The following is a 19,462-nucleotide window of genomic DNA, read 5'->3' as shown; positions in this document are numbered from 1 at the left end:
ATTTAGGTACATGTTTTTCTTATAAATTAATATTGTTTTTGGAATGCGTTTGCATGAAATGATGATATTATGTTGTGTCTTAACTAATAGTGGTCTTAGGCCTATATTATGTAACATGAAAATCTGAATTAAACTTAAAATTAACCTATGAAATTAGAAATAACTGAGAACAAATCTTAAAACTAAACACAATCTTACATTTAACAACTTATAAATAAACTTGGTTAGTCTTTCATTTAAAAAAATGTAATAATTGCCCCTGATTAAAATATATAAAGGAGTCTTGGGCGAACTGAATATTTTAATCACACACATTTTTTTTTTTTTTTTTTTAAATACAGTATAGTTTATCACTGTTTGTGAGTCACTGGGGATTATTATCACTGGGGTATTAAGTTCACTAGGATTAGGAAAAGTGTCCATAGCATGATTATATTTCCTCATTTTATTAACATGATAGGGTCCTGATATGATGTTTGTTCTTGGATTCCTTAAATGGTACACATTAACTCCTATTTTTTTCGTGGATTACATAGGGTCCAATGAATAGTTCAAATAATCTTTTAGTAGTATGGTCAATAGCATTGGATATGGCGTGGTTGGCTAATAAAACTAAGTCACCGACTTCAAATGTTGTGGGACGAATGTTTCTGTTTAGTAGTTGTACATTTTTCTCTTTTGGTTTTGGATTCGAAGGCGAGCCTGGTAGATTATTTTGTGGATGTTCTAGGTTTTCATTAGGCAATGGTGGCAGAATAGATTCCCAGAATCTAGGTTGATTTGAGAATACTGGTTAAAAATGTACTCAAGGTGTTACAGAGTTTTGTTTGTTGTTCTGTGGTTAGGGCTAGTTTGAGCTGCAATTTCTTGGATCTTCATGAGCTTAGTTTCATTTGGTTTCTATCTCATCTGGGTTTTTCAACTATATTATTTACATTTTCCTCATGGTGTACAGTGTTAGGTGGGTGTCATGTCAAGTATTTTCACTTTCTGGGCTAGCAGACTTAAACTTCAAGATTCTGGTGACAAGAGGGTACATGGGGACAATTCACATTGTTTGTATTATCAAACTGAACATGAATATTATTTGGATTTGCATGTAGGGTCGTTCTGCGATACGAGATGCTTTCATAAAAGGGACAATGTTCGCTGCTTGCGTTAAACATGGGGATTATATAGGAGGATGTCACAAGAGTTGAAATTGATTAAGGCCTTAGCGTAGGTCAAGAAATCGACACCTAAAATGATGTTTTTAGTTAACTGAGGCACTACAATGAGTTGTATTGGGTAGTTGAAATTTGACCTAATTTTTAGTTCTGTAAATATGATGAGCTTTAATTGGCGACTTTTTTTATTTGTAGCTGTGGTAATGTTGACTTTGCTCAATGGTAAAGATTCCAAAATTGTAAAGTTGTGCTTGTTCAATTTCGTAAAATTCTAACTGTATGCAGCTTATAGTAGCTCCAGAATCAATTAGGCCTAATGTAGATATCTTACCAATGTTTATAGGTAATTCAGGACAATCAAACTTGTTTAATTTGTTGGTTAAATCAGCTGTGTCTTCCTTTAGAATGAAATCAGGATCTATGAATGTAGTATGTATATTATTTGAAGTATGATGTTTATTATTTATAGGGACCTTCTGTATAATGGGCGTAAGTAAAGTGTCAGATGTATAAGTGGAATCTTCTATCAGGCCCTGTGTTAATTTACTTACGCGTCGGAGTTTTCCGGGATGCGTAGTGTTACTTGGATGATTGTTGTTATTTGGAGCCGTGGGTTCTAGACTGCTGTTGACAGTACTGAGGTCGGTAAAGAAGTTCGTAGCTCGTCGTTCTGTGTCCAGTCGCTAGGTGTCGTGTAGATGGTAGTGAGTCGCTCCGTGGTCTAGTTGTACTGCTAGCTCAAGTTGTAAACTATTGATGAGATCCTGTTGCTCCCTGGTGAGTCGGCTGTAACTGGTAGTTGGGTTCGATGACCTCACTTCTGGATCTGGTCGTTTGACTCTGTAGTTGTAGATGGCGAATGTCGAATCGTGGGCTATTGTTGTTTTTCTGGCGAATTTTTTCTGTTTCCCCTGTAGTTTGACGGGTTTTCGTTGTATCTCTCCCTAGAGTGGTGTCTTGGGGTGTTCTGCATCTGTCGATTATTTCGGTCGTACCGTTGGCTATTGTCGTTTGGTCGATATTGTGGTGGGTTTCGTTGGTACTGAGGGTGATTCTGATTATGGTTATATGATTGTCTGTCCTCTGGTTATTATAATTATTGTAGTGTGGTTCGTGGTATATAATTGTTGTATTTGTCATAGGTGTCTTGAATATTAGGGTTAAAATTTCGATGTTGGTTTCTAGTGTCTTGGTAACTTTGTTGATTCCGACGGTTTGGTGAATTTGATTAGGCCTATCATCATTATTTTTCTTGGTCCGGTCTGTTTTGTCTTCCAAGTCTTCTTTATTTAAAATATCAATAAAATGTTGGAGAGTCGTGACATTCTGTACTTTGATTGAGTCTCTAATTCTGTTGTTAAAATTGTCAGACAAAAATATTTACGATGTCGGTCTCCGTGAATGCTGGTGTGATTGATTTTAGGATTAGTGAGGCGGTCAATTAGATATTCACTTCGTGATAGCCTACTTTTCTCGTTGTATGTTTTCGGATTCTATCTTTTTGCGCCAAGCTCTCTGTATCGATTGTGACCAGTAATTAGGTTGATAAATTTTCTTTTAAAGTCTTCCCAATCTAAAATGTCATCTTTAATTATTTGGTACCAACTAGCACTAGAATTTTCGGTACTTTGGGATTATACCGACCACACCCAGACATGAATCGTTATTTCACATTTCGTTTCTACTGATTACTAGATTAGCGTAGAACAATATTTCGTCAATATAAAACAGGAATTGTCTTATCGCAAACACCTCCCCATCCTCAGACAGAGGTCAAAGTCGAGCGTCTAGTAGATAAACGTGATTGCAGAGTCTCGCCGCCCGTTCAGCTGGTGCAATCGCTTTGTTGTACTTCCGTGTTTTACCTCTACATTTCTCCAAACACAAAAATTCAACAAAAACAAACATTTACCAAACTAAAACTTTTTATTAAAAAAAAACACTCAAAACTTGTTTTTATTCTTGATCACATTCCGCCACCAAAATGCGAGTGCCTCCGGCCATCAGCGCGGGCTTCGACAGCACCTTCGGTGCTGCCCCGCGCTGATGTCGACGAAAGAAAAACATCCCTCGAGATAGTACCTATCAGTAAAATATCAAATTCTAGAGGGGCTAATCAGAAAATATAAATTGAATTGTAATGGAAAGGCAATGATGTACCGTGCAAATCACGTGATGCCGCGCGGCCTGCCGTAATCAGGATTCTCGAGAAAGATAAGATAACAGCGACAACAATACCGATCACAATACCTGGAAATGCTTGTAAGTTTGTTAATTTTGTAATTGAAGAGTTGTTTTTTCGTTCTATCATGTTTGTTTCTATAAATTTCTATTTTTGTGTTCTTCATACTGGTGTGGTCGGTATAATCCCAAAGTACCGAATTTTCTAAGCTGATTTCGATCATTTCTAAGTATGATAGTGGATTTTTTATTGCCCCTTCGTTTTAAATAGGTCTCATAGTACTTTTCAAATTATTCGAGGAAAACTAAAGGATTCTTGTGTTTTCCGTTGAATTTAGGTAAGGATGAATTAAGCTCGTTTTGGTAGTTGCCCTCATAATGAATAATTACCTCAGGTGTCCCTGTTGTGTTAACATTAGCTTTGTTTTGGTTCTCTAGGCTATGTGTATTCTTTAGTTGGGTTAGGCTCTCATGTATATTGGCTAATTGAGTGGTAATTTTCTTTTAAACTTAGGGAATGTTGTTCTGTAATTTTGTGGATTTTTATCCATCCGGTCTTGTGTCTGATTAGTTGTTTGTCATAGGCTTTGTATTTGCTATTAAATAAATCTTCGAGTTCCTCATTATTATGTTTGATAGTCTGATCTGTTTTGGTGTTTGATTGTTAATGGTAGTTTCATTGGCTAAATTTTCGATTTTTAAATCGGTGTTTTTGTGAAAGAGGTTAGTTGAGATTTCAAATTTATTTATTAGTTCCTCTTTTAAGGCCTTTTGTCCTGATTCCATTTTAGTGTCATAGTACAGTGAATCTTTGGTTAACATCGGTGGTAATTTTGTTACACTGTTCATCGATGTATGTCTTGAGTGACTGGGTTATTTCTTGTTTTAGTATTAGTGATTAGGAGCCTATGTTCAGTAAATTGTTGTTCCATTTTTTGACTGTTATCTTCAATTTTTTGGTTAGTGGTTTCAATCTTATGGCCTATGTTGTCAAATTTTGAATTCAGAAATTGTCATTAGTGTAGTTATGGTCCATAGGTGGTGTAGATGTAGTGGGGATTGTAGTTGGAGTAGTGTCCATTTGGATAGGCCTAGGGTGAAGTTCTTCTCCTTCAGGTTGTTTGGTCTGATGTTCTTCTGTGGTGAGTAATTCCTCTTCATTTTGGTGTTCTTGTGATGGTTTAGTGTGTGTTGTCTTCTCTGTCCCTAGTTGGTTGGATATCTTGTCCTTAGGTTGTGTGTCGGCTTCTTCTGTGTTGAGTGAGTGAAAGTTCAAGGTTGTCATATGTGTACCTAGGATTGCGTTTTGGGTTTGATCTTACGGTTGTGTGCCATGTTGTTAGGTGTGTTTACAATTAAATTGTCTTAATTAGGCTAAGTTGTAAATAATGTTCTCTTAAAATTAAGTGTTCTTATGCTAGTACAAATTCTTAAAATTAATCAAATTTCTTAACTTAGGCTAATACTAAATATTTCTGATAGGCTAGGTTATGCTTATATATTTTGTTTGATTCCCGATGGCTGTTTTAATTTTAAATTTCTTTGTCTTAAAGGATGCCCTCAGGTTGTGGCGCCAAATTATTATTAAAAATACTCTCTCACGTTGTGGTGTCAATTTATTATTATATCTTAAGATAAATAAAGAGAAAAGGTGGTTGAGAAAATAAATAAATTCTTGTTTACAATCTGTATTACAAACTTTTAATGAACTATAATTATTAATTTCTTTTACAATTCTTTTTATTAACAATTCTCAGGGTTCTTTTTAAAAAATATAATGAATGCTCTATTAAATACAATTGTTCTTGCTCTTATCTAGGGGTAGGTTTCTTTCACCTGACAAAGACAATTTAAAAGCAAAGACAGCCATATATTAAATTATTTATATCATGACAATTTTTGTTTGGAAGATTGAAATATTGAAATAAAGAAATTGATATTAGTTGTAAGTAAAAAAAAAAAATATTATGACAGAAAATTGATATTAAAGTATTTTATGAGCTTAAAGGAAATTTAGTACAATTTTAAGTTCATTTAATTGGGTTTGGACAATGATCTTTGAAAGAAAGGTTTATATTGGAATATAAATTAAATCTCTGACCAGTTTTCTCCTTTATTGAGCGATTGGATAGCTGGGTTGTGATGAAAGGGTATCCTTGACGAATGTCTAGAAGACGGGCTCCATCCTGGTGGTAGTTTTGGTTGAAATGATGAGAGTGAAGATCTGGATGTTCTATTGTGCTGAAGTTCTTGAAGTTCTATTTGAAATAACTTCTCTGATGCTGGATGTCAGTTCTGGCAGATGAAGCGACGAATATGAGAGTGAAAAATACCAAGTATAATACACTGCTTGGTGTCAATTATGATAAGTTCAATGTTCTCTCTCAACTAATTCCCTTTGTCAAGTATAAAAGGAATATTCTCGAAGATCAGGTAAGTGTACTGTGTAATTTGATATTTTTACTGGTTAAATTGAAGGTTTTTATGATAAATTTTAAAAAAATGTAGTATTCAGTACACGGAGGTCTGTCTTGTCTCAAGACCTCGAGGAGACTGGTTAAAGATGCTAACAAGATGGCTTTGGGGTCCGTGTGAAGCTGTTTAGATCACTGCTGGCCAATCAGAGTGGTCAGTTAACAATGGCGAGGAATTTTTTCTTATTGGTCAGAGTGAGGAAGAAGGGTTTTGGGTTTGAGAATTTGATTTAAATGTTTCCTTTATTGCTCTTATAATTAAAAATAATGATTTAGAAATATATCGGATTATATTAAAAGAAACGATCTTTAGGTATTCGGACAAGTTTTTTTTTTTTTTTAATATATAAGCATTGTTTGGTAATAGTTAATGGCTTCTCCTGTTGTACAAGTGCTTAAATATACTTATGCTAAGGTTCTAAATTATTATATTGTGGGTGTGGGCATTATTAAATTCGTATTCCTTACAAAAATCTACTATAGGAAAGTAGTATAATTTGTTTTGTTCTTAAATCCAGAGATTATTAAATATATTATATGAGAAGTCTTATTTTAATGCATGGGCAAGTGTTTGATTTGAAAGAACATCGATTTTGTCGGTAGGATGTTTACTTGAGATAGGTCAGTGGTCACTGTCCAAGATGGCTGCTATTATTACACCAAACCTCCACTGTCGATTGCTCCCTTTTAGGTTATCCCGAGCATTGAAAGAAATTATATTCAAAAATCCTTTTGTTGATGATTTTTATGATCCTGGGTGGTAATTATCTATATACTGGGTCCTTTTTTCGCTATTAAATATACTATTATTCTGGTATTGACAAATATTGTTAAACTAGGCTCTAAATTATGTTTGTTTTATAATTAACTACAGGATAATGGTATTTAATGTCTAATAAATGATTTTTTAACATATTTTTGGTGATGTTCAGAGCTATATTACATAATATTATAAGAAACTAAATAAATCGAATCGATTTGTCATTGTGTCAGGTCTAGGGTTAAAATTCAATTATGGTTAGGCCAATGTTGAAATTGGATAGACTAGTTAATATTATAATTATTTTTGAATCTTCTTATTTAGGTACATGTTTTCTTATAATTAATATTGTTTTGAATGCGTTTGCATGAAATGATGATATTATGTTGTGTCTTAACTATAGTGGTCTTAGGCCTATATTATGTAACATGAAAATCTGAATTAAACTTAAAATTAACCTATGAAATTAGAAATAACTGAGAACAAATCTTAAAACTAAACACAATCTTACATTTAACAACTTATAAATAACTTGGTTAGTCTTTCATTTAAAAAAATGTAATACACATACCACAAATATTCCTACCTACCTTGAATAACTTCTTCTATGCTTTTGACCGGCACTGCTAGATTAGCTGCATCTAACCTAACTTGACTAACTGTTCACTTTTAAAACATTCACTTTGTAACTTTAATTTCTGTCAAGATGTCGGCGGACAAAACAATTGTGGCCCGGTCAATCTAAAAGAACTCGTTGATGGAGTAAAATTTATTTTACCTAAGTCAAGATTCTAGTCTCCACTTGAATTGGTAATACTCTAAATCCTTGAGTCTATACGGAGAAGCATCGTATAGCATACCGTAAACGCGGGGGCTGGGAAGCAGTATTTCCTCTTGCTTAGCCTACAGTACGAAATATCTATAGTATTGTTTTTATCTGAGTGTGTGTGTTTCTTCTCTTTTGACAAATTGTCTCAAATTTGCCTTAACATAAAACATACTGTCCAAAAATGTACTGACCGAAGATTGCAAAGAAGCTCCGTAAAAAAAGCCTACAATGGTCACGAAATCCTGCTTCCAGGTTAGCTTCCCATCCCAGGTGAAACCTCGCGATTTGACAGCCTCAGAGCATGGGGTTCCCTGGATTTCGGATTTCAAATTATTCCTTGCGTTTTTCTTCGTTAAAGCTCAGTCTATTTACCATGAACATTTCTATGATTTTTTTAAACAAATTCTGAGCAGATGATCGTGCGTTTCCTTCGGAATTAATAGTGATATCGTTTTAAAAAAAGTCATAAATTACCGAGCAGTCCTAATTAATTTATCATGGCAAGGAAATGAACTGCTATCAAAAAAGCCCTGTGGGATACGATGTTTCATAGAAAGCGGCTGCAAATGTGTTAAATTTACAGACATCACTTGCCTTTTGCTTTGTAAGTAGGAACGGAATGAAGCTTCACCAAGAACTTCATAGTTCACTAGTTTGTCGATAAAATTGTCATGCAGGACACAATGGAAGGCTTTATATTGGGATCAGCCGGCATTAAGGCCATCGAATCTTATTCAAAACTTCCGAGACCAACAGAGCCATGGCAGAGGCGGACTTATTACTGCTAAATTCATACTGAGCTTCAAAGAATATGGTATTTTTCTCAGAGTTGCTTCATGTGTGTTTCTATTACCTTTGAAACCCCGGGATTGTCGAATTGTCCTATAGCTTGCTATCGTTTCGAGATTACTTTTCAATTGTTACTGTCCTAGATAATTTTAAGATGTCTGGAAACATTCCAGCCTTTAAACATGCGTTAATTATTTCGGCCAAAGGGTATGCTATGACGTCTACCACATGTTTCATAACTGCAAAAGACATGCCATAAATAATATTTAGGAAACTCGAGTTTTAAAAGCTAGAGAAATCGTGTTGTTAATTTCTATTGGTGTTATGAGTATCCAAATTGAAATATTTATTTATTTCCTTTCAACGGTCAAAAACCAATTTACATTAATTTACAAACTTATGATAAGATGATTAAATAATACTTAAAGAAAAGGGCCAAACCAAACATGCAACTGGACTTTAAATCAAATCTAGGCATAATTAACAATAAATAAGAAATGTATAAATTATAATAAAAATTAATGATAGTATATAATAAATAGGAAAAGTGTTGAACTTAAATACCCTACTGTATAAAATGTGACATTATATGAATAAATAAAAAAGATAAATAATAACTGTGCAAGTAAAATTATTAATAACAGTTAAAACTAAACTACAAATGAATAACAAAAGTAAAAAAAATACTAATTAGTGTTAGTGGTAAATAGAAACTGAGAAAAATATTTAACTTAAATGCATGTACATTACTGTATAAGACGTGACATGTGAATAAATAAAATGATAAATAATAATAGTGCAAACAAACTATACAAAGTAAACAACAGTGGGAAAAAGACTGTAAATGAATAACAAGATTAAAATATACATAGATACCAACAGAGAAAAAACTATAAAAACAACAAGTACAAGCAATAAATGTAAATATATAACAAGAGGCACAGTCGTCAAATCAAATCAAATCATCCTTTATTCCATATAACATATTACAATGCATTGGTTTGCGTCAACTTAGTACAATCATGTGTATAGAACAATTTACATAGGAACAAAATACATAGGAAGGACTAAATAAATTACGTATTGCTATTAATGTAGTCATCTACAGAATAGAAACAGTGTTCAATAAGATAAGCTTTAAGCATTCTTTTTTAAAACAAAATAAATCCTTTTCAGCTCTAAGAGCATCAGGAAGAGCGTTAAAAAGGGACGTGGCGTTGTAAAAGGTGTGATATTTAAAAAAAGTAGTGGAATGGTAAGGAATATTCAGTTTATGTTTTTGTCGAAGACTGTATCCCGACTGAGGAAACAAGGGGACCGGAAAAACACCATGGTTCTGCTGTAAGAAAATCAAGGTGTGAAAAACATAAATGCTTGGGAAGGTAAGTAATTTAAGTTCCTTAAAAACAGGCTTGCAAGTCTCCATTCGACGGATGCCAGCTACTATTCTCACTGCCTTCTTCTGCAAGACAAAAAGCAGTTTTGTGCGACAACTTTTCCGATCCCCAGATTGTCACCGCATAGGAAAGATAAGGGAAAATTAGAGCGTAGTAGGTTGTTAAGAGGATCGCAGCGTTTGTAAAAGTGCCAAGCAGTCTACGAAGCACAATGATTCCAGAACAAAGCTTACGTGGCTACATAATCGATGTGGGATGAAAAAATTCAGGTTTCTGTCTATAGACAATCCCAAAAACCTCACATGCTGTTCAGAAAGGATTTCCATATCATCGACCCAACGCTGAGATTATTAATGCTATTAGATGAGATTGCGAATTCAACAATTGCGGTTTTAGCAGCATTTACCACTAGACCATTTTTCCCCTAAACCATTGAACAATCTTATTAGACTCCACAAAAAGTGCTAACCTCCATGGCCTCACGACATTGGTTTTCCATTACGATGGACGTGTCCGTCTGCAAACAAACACAATTGGGCCTCCGCAATACAACTCCTGAGGTCGTTTACATATATAATAAACAGAAGAGGGCCGAGTATGGAGCCCTGTGGCACCCCCGCCTTAACGCTCAGCACATCCGAGTAGCATCGCCTCACAGTGCCTGCAGCATCGATGAAAGGGACACTTCTACGGCCTGTCGACGATCCCTCAAATAAGATGAAAGCCATTGGGTCGCCACTCCTCGAACTCCATTGCCTTCGAGCTTTTCCAACATGATGTCATGGGAAACCATATCGAAAGCCTTCCGAAGATCGAAAAAGACACCGGAAGCAGACCTACCTCTATCCAAGGCATTTACTATTTTGTTGATGAGCGTAAACATTGCATTGACAGTTGACCGTCCTTTAACAAACCCAAACTGATTTTCAAACAAAATACTGTTGTGATTAATAAAAGACCATAATCTATTTAAGAATGCCCTTTCAAATATCTTTGAAAACGTTGATGTGATAGATATTGGTCTAAAATTATCGAGTTCATCCTCTCTTCCTTTTTTAAGCAAGGGCTTCACAACAGAAAGCTTCAACAAATCTGGGAAAACTCCACCTTCGAATGAACAGTTAATAAGGTTGAACGAGTGGGTCAACAAAACATTCACTACATGACATAAGCAATTTAGATGATATCCTGTCGCAGCCAGAAGAAGACGTCTTTGGTTTCAAAGACCTGATGATATCTGTTATCTCTCTCCTAGTAACTGGTGATAAGAAAAATTAAGATGTACACAATCCAGGCTGCACATAAGAATGAGGAATACTGGATGAGGTTTGATGCACTATTAGACACATCAATAAAGAATTTGTTAAACATGTTTGAGACCAGTTTTGGATCACTGATATCAAACTCCCTTGTCATCTTTGACGGTGCGGGGGACATTACATGGAGACTGATTCTTCCTCTACTTTCATTAACGATCTCCCACATAGTTTTGACTTTATTAGAAGATTTTTGTATAACATCAAGCACCTTAGATGACTTAGCAAGCCTAACACAAGACCTGTATTCTCTCTTCAATGATAAATAATGCTTTCTCTTCAGATCAGAAGAATCCAAATCTTTAGTGAAGCAATACCACTGGAGAACCATATCTCTAAGTTTCAATTGGTGATCACTCAAGGACACTTTGCTGCGTGAGGCACCTTTGCAAACTCTTCTTTTCTTTTCAGGAAAAGCCTGTTCAAAATAAAAGGAGATTGAAGATTGGAATAGACGCATTTTATCATTTATAGTTTCCAGCCTCGTAAACATTAGACCACGTTTCTTTGCCAATTAGATATTTGAAAATACGGATATTATCATCAGAAAACGATCGCTTGAGATAATACTTAGGATGACTTGAGTCACTTGAAGTGGGTAGTTTGACACTGATCACCAGTGCATGGTGATCGGACAATGCAGTAATTAAAACGGAAACAACTACAAACGTCATCAGGGAGATCGGTGTAAACATGGTCAATCAGGGACTTGGAGTTTTTTAAATTCCCTGGTATAGATTTTACCTTATTTTTCAAGGTCATGAGAAGCCATGGTGTAAATCAAGTCATCAACTTTACCATCAGACACAGACAAGTCGACATTGAAGTCGCCCACAACAATGGTTCTGATATCTGGACTTATAATTTTTTCCAGACATTCTGATTAAACACCTGTAAAATGTCTCGTGCTCCTGTATTGAGGAGGAAAAAGGCTGTGGCTTATAAGCAGTGATTATCAAAAATGAGGTGTTACTAAGGTGAAACCTGGCAGCAGCAAGCTCGCACCTGCCTTCCAGACAAAAACGTGAGACATCTATTACCTCAGATTTGATTGAAGACTTACCATAAATACATACACCTCCCTTATGAAGAGTTTTTCGACAGTAGGCTGTGATGCCATTATATCCGTAGAAAGATGCAACTTCAAAATTCAAAGTCTCTTAAATGGTGTTCCGAAAGGCAAATTATGTCTGGATCTTCAGATTCAATGAACATTTGAAAATGGTCAAACTTACTTGAAAGACCCTGAACATTATGGTGTGAACTATCTTTAGTTTTGCAAGGTGAACTGTGCTCAGCTACAGTGGTAGGGTCATTTGAGACAGATCCTCTAAAAAATTTTCTCCTTGGGTGATATCAGATGGACTGCAAGGAACCTCCTCGGGCAGAAATTGGCTCTTTTGAGGCATTTTCCTCCAAGCCAGGAATTACACTAACAGTGTCATATCCCTTTTTAAGACCGAAGGCAACAGAAAACACTTCTGAAAACAGAGTTCCTAGCTGATGGCTACCTTTTATATTCAGATGCCTTTTATATAATTGTCGTAATTATAAGTATATAACGAAAGACAAGCAAAACCAATAACAGAGCAACAACAACAGCTAATAACACAACAAGAATAATGGGGGGAAAAGTTATCAGACAATATGTAAGTCATGGAAGGCTAGTCGTAATGCTCTCTTGAAGTTATCACAGCTCATATCAAAGAAGTCCAGATGTCTGTGGAGGTTGTTAACCAGGCGTTGGAGACGTGGAAAAGCATTGTGAAACATGTAGTGTAGTGCCGCCTTGCAAACAGCTGGGGATGAAGATGACGTGATACCCGGAAGTCCAGCAATTCGAGCAAATCAGGTGCATCAATTACAGAGCAGATCAACTTCTTCAGAAAATCAGATCATGAACTATACGTCTTGAATGGAGATGTTCTAAGTTAAACTGAACTCGAAGGTCATCAATCAGAACATTACGATACTCAAAGCCCAGCTGCAGCCCAATCAAACGAATGAAGCGGTTCTGTATGCTCTCAAGCCTATCAATGTGACCAACAAGGTAAGGGTTCCAGACAGTAGAAGAATATTCAAGTATGGGTCGAACAAGGTGGACGTAGAGGGTGTTCAGAGCTCGGACAGAAAACATGTCACGTCTGGTCCTAATAACGAAATATAGTGCTGCATTAGCCTTTTTAGAAATGTAATTGATATGCTCATGAGAACCAAGGTCGGAAGCAAGTATGACACCCAGATCCTTTATTTTAGAACAACGTGCCAGGGGTTGGTTAATAAGGTTATAATGATAAAGAATAGGGGCATCTGACCTAGAGAATGTCACAATAGAGCACTTGGAAATGTTCAGAAGCATATCATTAACAAAGCACTATTCAGCCAACAAATCAATTCTCTCCTGTAGGACACACAATCTTCCACAGATGTAATTTCTTTGATAATTTTAGCGTCATCAGCAAAAAATAGAACCCACACATTGAACCAGATCATTAATGAAGATTGTGAACAACACTGGTTCCAGTAAGGAACTCTGAGGTACACAAGACACAGCTGGGAAAGGTTGGGATAGCGAGCCACAACTCGCACCTGAAAAAAACGATCCTGTAGATAACATCCCAGCCAACTCAAGAGCGCCCCACCGACACCAACAGCTCTGAGCTTAGCAACAAGGTGGTTGTGACTGACTCGATCAAATGCTTTCGAGAAATCTGTGTAGATGGCAACAACTTGGTGGGAGTTAGAAACCGCTTTGAGCATACTATTTTGAAATGATAAGAGGTTCGAAGTGGTCGAACGTCCTTTGACAAAACCATGTTGTTCCATGTTGATAATACTCTTGAAGTTGAACATCAATCTTTGAAGGACGAGCGATTCAAAGACCTTAGCCAGGGTTGACTGGATAATTATAGGGCGATAGTTCTTTATATCAGAAGGAAATCCAGACTTTAAAATAGGTGTTATATATTCAATCTTTAAATTAGCAGGGAAGATGCCGGCAGCCATAAGAGCGTTGAAATAAATTGTGATATGAGGCGATATTACACCGCTGCAATGCCTCAGGATCATGGGAGAGATATCATCGGGGCCAGCACCCTTGTAAATATAGAAGTTGTTGCTTCAAGGTTGTACACTGGTGGATTTAGTGACGAGGGCCTGTAGACTGAGGAAAAGAACTTGGCGAACAAATCACAGATACCCTGCGGGTTGTCCACAGATTCATCATCAAGCTGCATTTTTGAAGGAAGAGACGGTACCTTCTTAGAAGGTTAGATATGATTCCAGAAGGCACGAATGTTTCCTCGAATAGACGAGTCAACAGTGTGGATGTATGTCGAGTAGCATTCCCTCGCCAGTCTTTTGCAAGTAGCACGAGCACCACAGAACTGAAGATAAATCCTATCATCAAGACTCTGTTTGAAGCGCCTATGTAAAGTCTTCTTTTTGATTATCGTCTGTTTAAGATCGGGAGAAAACCAAATAAGGAAGCGCTTGATTTCCATATATTTAGCAATAGTTGCGGAGAACTCCCATAATATTAGCAGTTCCATTCGGCGTAATTCTTAGGGGAGTGGTTACTTGATCCTCAATTTCCATTTCTCAAGTAAACTATCTTGTCGACTTAATGTAAAAGAAAGTGACTTAAATCGTCAAGACTACCTTTACATTATAAATTACAAATTATGCTTTTGTGTATACATTTTTGACAGAACTGCTCTGCTAACATTGTTGAGAGGCTATTGCGGCCATACTGTCAGCTTTTTGCCGCATCAACTTTTTGTCTATAAACCCTCTTAGAACTGAGATAGCATGGATAGTATTTAGTCATATCGCATACACTGTGTCTCTGCCATGACACAGAACGTCCCAGTCTGAGGTAAATTTTACGGCCTGTTTATCATATCCACATTGAGCGTATTAATTTTAGTAGGGAGTGTAGTATAACAATTGACAATACGTGCTCAGAGAGATTTTTGTTGAGTACATAATTATATCTCTAGAGTTTGAGTTAGCTTATCTGTGTGACATTAATGTAAGTATTTAATATATTAGATTGTAATACATCATATAAAACCATAATTAAATTTGAGCAATTACAATTTTTTATTTGTGAAAAGCAAAAGAAGCCTGTACAAATTTTGGTACTTTGGGATTATACCGACCACACCCAGACATGAATCGTTATTTTTCACATTTCGTTTCTACTGATTACTAGATTAGCGTAGAACAATATTTCGTCAATATAAAACAGGAATTGTCTTATCGCAAACACCTCCCCATCCTCAGACAGAGGTCAAAGTCGAGCGTCTAGTAGATAACGTGATTGCAGAGTCTCGCCGCCCGTTCAGCTGGTGCATCGCTTTGTTGTACTTCCGTGTTTTACCTCTACATTTCTCCAAACACAAAAATTCAACAAAAACAAACATTTACCAAACTAAACTTTTTATTAAAAAAACACTCAAAACTTGTTTTTATTCTTGATCACATTCCGCCACCCAAAATGCGAGTGCCTCCGGCCATCAGCGCGGGCTTCGACAGCACCTTCGGTGCTGCCCCGCGCTGATGTCGACGAAAGAAAAACATCCCTCGAGATAGTACCTATCAGTAAAATATCAAATTCTAGAGGGGCTAATCAGAAATATAAATTGAATTGTAATGGAAAGGCAATGATGTACCGTGCAAATCACGTGATGCCGCGCGGCCTGCCGTAATCAGGATTCTCGAGAAAGATAAGATAACAGCGACAACAATACCGATCACAATACCTGGAAATGCTTGTAAGTTTGTAATTTTGTAATTGAAGAGTTGTTTTTTCGTTCTATCATGTTTGTTTCTATAAATTTCTATTTTTGTGTTCTTCATACTGGTGTGGTCGGTATAATCCCAAAGTACCCAAATTTTAAATACTTAACTGATGTTATGTGCGATTCGTAGATAGTGGTATTATGCTATTATGCTCAAAATATTGTCGTATTTTTATTTTTGGTTCAATTTTCTATTTGAATTCCATTGATTGATAATTAGTATTGTTCCGTCGTTTTTACAAGTTTTCTGTTTTGTTGTCCAGTAATTTTATTCATGTAAGATAGATTTTTTCTTAGCCTCTGCTCTCTAACTTTCTCGAAATCTTCCTCTCTCTTCTCCTGTAGTCCTCTGTCGTGTAACTACGTCATATTGGTCATATACATATTGTGTTTTTGTACGAACACTAAACACATGGTATTTTATAGGTTATGGCGGTGTAGTGTATTGTTATTGTTTTAAAATTGTGTACGAATTCCCTAATTTAACGTGAGGAGTTGTATTAACAGATAAACATGATTAAAGAAGAGAAAAGAAGTGCACCAATCGATTTAATACCAACTATTAAGGACTTTGAAGAAGTTCCAAATTATTCTGAAGACTCTGATGAGGAGGAAGAGGTTATTTTATAAGTATATTACTGCATTATAGTTATTAGAAGTTTGAAATTATACTTTATTTAATTTTAATTAATTTTCCGCTATTAGGATATTTCTTACCTTTTAACATGGATTAGGGTAACTTGAAATTCAGTGGGGAATAATTAGGACTAGTATATATTTATTTGAAAGAATCGTATAAAATAGATTTTGGCATGGGATAAGTAATTGATTTTAACTATCAAAGACTAGAATGTTGTTTCTTGGAGGGTGAACCAAAATAGCCTATTTTATCAAGATCAATGCCTAGTCACAGAATTTGTATTTAGTAAATAACTATTAGTAGCCCTAGTTAGAATTTCAATTTCAATTTAAAATGTAAGATAAAACATTTAGCATAAAACAAAGTTAGGTACTTTGGGATTATACCGACCACACCAGTATGAAGAACACAAAAATATAAATTTGTGGAAACAAACATGATAGAGCGAAAAAACAACTCTTTAATTACAAAATTACAAACTTACAAGCATTTCCAGGTATTGTGATCGGTATTGTTGTCGCTGTTATCTTATCTTTCTCAAGGATCCCGATTACGGCAGGCCGCGCGGCATCACATGATTATTTAAGTTTTTGCACGGTACATAATTGCCTTTCCATTACAGCTCAATTTATATTTCTGATCAGCCCCTCTAGAATTTGATATTTTACTTATAGGTACTATCTCGAGGGATGTTTTTCTTTCTTTGACATCAGCATGGGCGACCTCTGCCGAAGCCTGCGCTGATGGCCGGAGGCACTCGCATTTTGGGTGGCGGAGTGTGATCAAGAATAAAAACAAGTTTTCAGTGTTTTTTTTCGGTATCAATTTACAAAATCGTGACCATGGAAAGGTATGTTCATTTTTTTTTCCTGAAAACTACAATTTTTCCTGAAAACAATAGTGAAGAAAAAATTCGTCGGCAACAAAAATCAAAGGAGTTACGATTTTTTGAAATCCTCTGAAAACTCTGTTTTTGACAGTACCTCTGGCAATTTTACTGAAATGATGACGTTAATCCTGTCAACGATGCCTGCCCGCTGCGCAGTGCTGCGCACTGCTTGCTCTTTTAGAAAAAAAATTAACTCGAGCTTGCAAAAGTCGAATCCCAGATCACGTGATGCCCCTGATCCTTAACCCTCCAAGTGTTGTTCGACAAAATTTTGTCGGTTATTTTCCATCCTTAATGCAATAATGCCCGAAAGGCATCAATATAATACAATGATATACTTTCCCCCCAGTTTATATGCACCTGTGATAATAATACTGGGCTATAAATGCCCAACCCATGAAAAAAAAGTTCATTTTTCATGGTCACGGTATTGTAAATAAATACCTTTTTTTCAATAAAGAGTTTAGTTTTTGTTTGGTAATGTTTGTTTTTGTTGGATTTTTGTGTTTGGAGAAATGTAGGGGTAAAACACGAAAGTACAACAAACCGACGCACCAGCTGAACGGGCGGCGAGACTCTGCAATCACGTTATATACTAGAACGCTCGACTTTGACCTCTGTCTGAGGATGGGAGGGGTTTGCGATAAGACAATTCCTGTTTTATATTGACGAAATATTGTTCTACGCTAATCTAGTAATCAGTAGAAGCAAAATGTCAATTAACAATTCATGTCTGGGTGTGGTCGGTATAATGCCAAAGTACCCAAAATTAATATGACTAATACAAAACATTTAACTGTTTTAAATTCTAGGAAGTATTTTTAGCGTGTTTTAGTAAAATGTGCAAATGAATTTTCTCTCAAATCTTAGCTTTACGACCGACAGTTGTTCTCAAAGATGGTCATTAATTTTGAGCAATTATAGATTCACTTTAATATATTTCATATGTCAGTATGATATTAGATAGTCCTTTGGAAGTATGAAACATGAAAATTAAGTGTCCGAATGTCATCATCGATGTTACCAAGCAATAAGATGTTCATTGTAGCATTACTGTTTTTTAGTTTGTGAAACCTGCACAGAGGTTGAGTTGCTCACTTGATCTGAGCTTGATTATTAGGAATGTTTATATCTATTTCTACCAGCAGTGTGGGGTGGTGCCATAAGCCTGCATTGATGATCAGAGATTGTGATTGGTAGTTTCCTGTGATCAAATCAAGTTGAATGATTTGGCATGAGAAAGTATTTATCACTTGTGCCCTTGGCTATCAGTGTGAGCTTTGGCGCTTAGCAGAGAAAGATAAGCATCTCTCTAGATAGAACCTAAATTGAAGCTCAGATCATGTTTGCACTCCAATCTCTATGGTATTGCATTGATTAATCAACACTAACTGATGGTCATTTTTCCTATCACGCTAGGAATGGTTTAAATGGTTTTAACTCTAAAAGCTACTATTATAGTTATGGTTTTAATAATAAATCTCTTGCAAAATATAAAATAACACAAATCTACTATTTTTTCCTTTCATCACATAGCCATCCTGACTTGATGTCTTGGGTGTGCAGGTAGCTCATTTATGATTTTGCACAACAGCGCTCACTCACTTATCTTTTTGGCTGTGAGTAGTAATGTGTCACAATCACAACTCGTTATGCTTATAGGTTTAAATAAGGTAAAAATAAATTTAGACTTATTCATTAGGATGGTCATCCGACTTGAAAACCGGTACTTTAACTCCAGGAATAAGCTGGGAACCTCCATGTAGAGCCAGAAGAATCTCAAAAACAACTTAATGAAATGAAGGAATAATTTGATAGCTCTTTGAATTAAGAGTTGATTAATCCCAAACATTGTATTTTACGTAACATGATCCACGAAACTGTGAATAAGATCAAACGTGTGGATAATGAAGTTGCCGAATTGTTTACATAGTGCATGAATAGTGTATTTAAAAGTCGATTATAAGTCGGGTGACCTATTGTCTGATTTCAGTTTGTGAACAATTGCTCCTCACACACGTTTTAATTAGTCACAGGTTATGTAAGTAAAATTTAAAAAGTAAGATTATGGTTTGGTATTGCTTGAAAAGTCACAATTTATCTATATTGTGACTAGAGATGTGTAGAAACTGAATAAAAAATCCAAATAAGTCTATTTAGTGGGTAGTGGGTCCTCTAAAATATATAATCAGAAACCACCAGTCTAGGAAATAGTG

At 35.7% G+C, this 19,462-nt stretch overlaps 1 protein-coding gene across 3 annotated transcripts in view; it reads left to right on the top strand.

Annotated features, from left to right (window-relative positions):
- Positions 1 to 19,462, top strand: part of LOC124369811 (probable ATP-dependent RNA helicase DDX27) — an 82,445-nt gene that overhangs the window by 39,762 nt on the left and 23,221 nt on the right. The window contains exon 1 of one of the 3 annotated variants that reach the window (XM_046827946.1): positions 16,113 to 16,335. The exons of the other annotated variants lie outside the window; for them this stretch is intronic. Coding sequence (XP_046683902.1) covers positions 16,231 to 16,335 — 105 coding nt within the window. The 5' untranslated portion in view covers positions 16,113 to 16,230. Of the gene's footprint in view, positions 1 to 16,112; positions 16,336 to 19,462 lie in introns of those variants that run through there. 3 annotated transcript variants of the gene reach the window in all.

Source organism: Homalodisca vitripennis, chromosome 1, assembly GCF_021130785.1.
Source record: "Homalodisca vitripennis isolate AUS2020 chromosome 1, UT_GWSS_2.1, whole genome shotgun sequence".
NCBI classification, from domain to species: domain Eukaryota; kingdom Metazoa; phylum Arthropoda; class Insecta; order Hemiptera; family Cicadellidae; genus Homalodisca; species Homalodisca vitripennis.
This window is presented reverse-complemented; position numbering and strand designations above follow the sequence as displayed.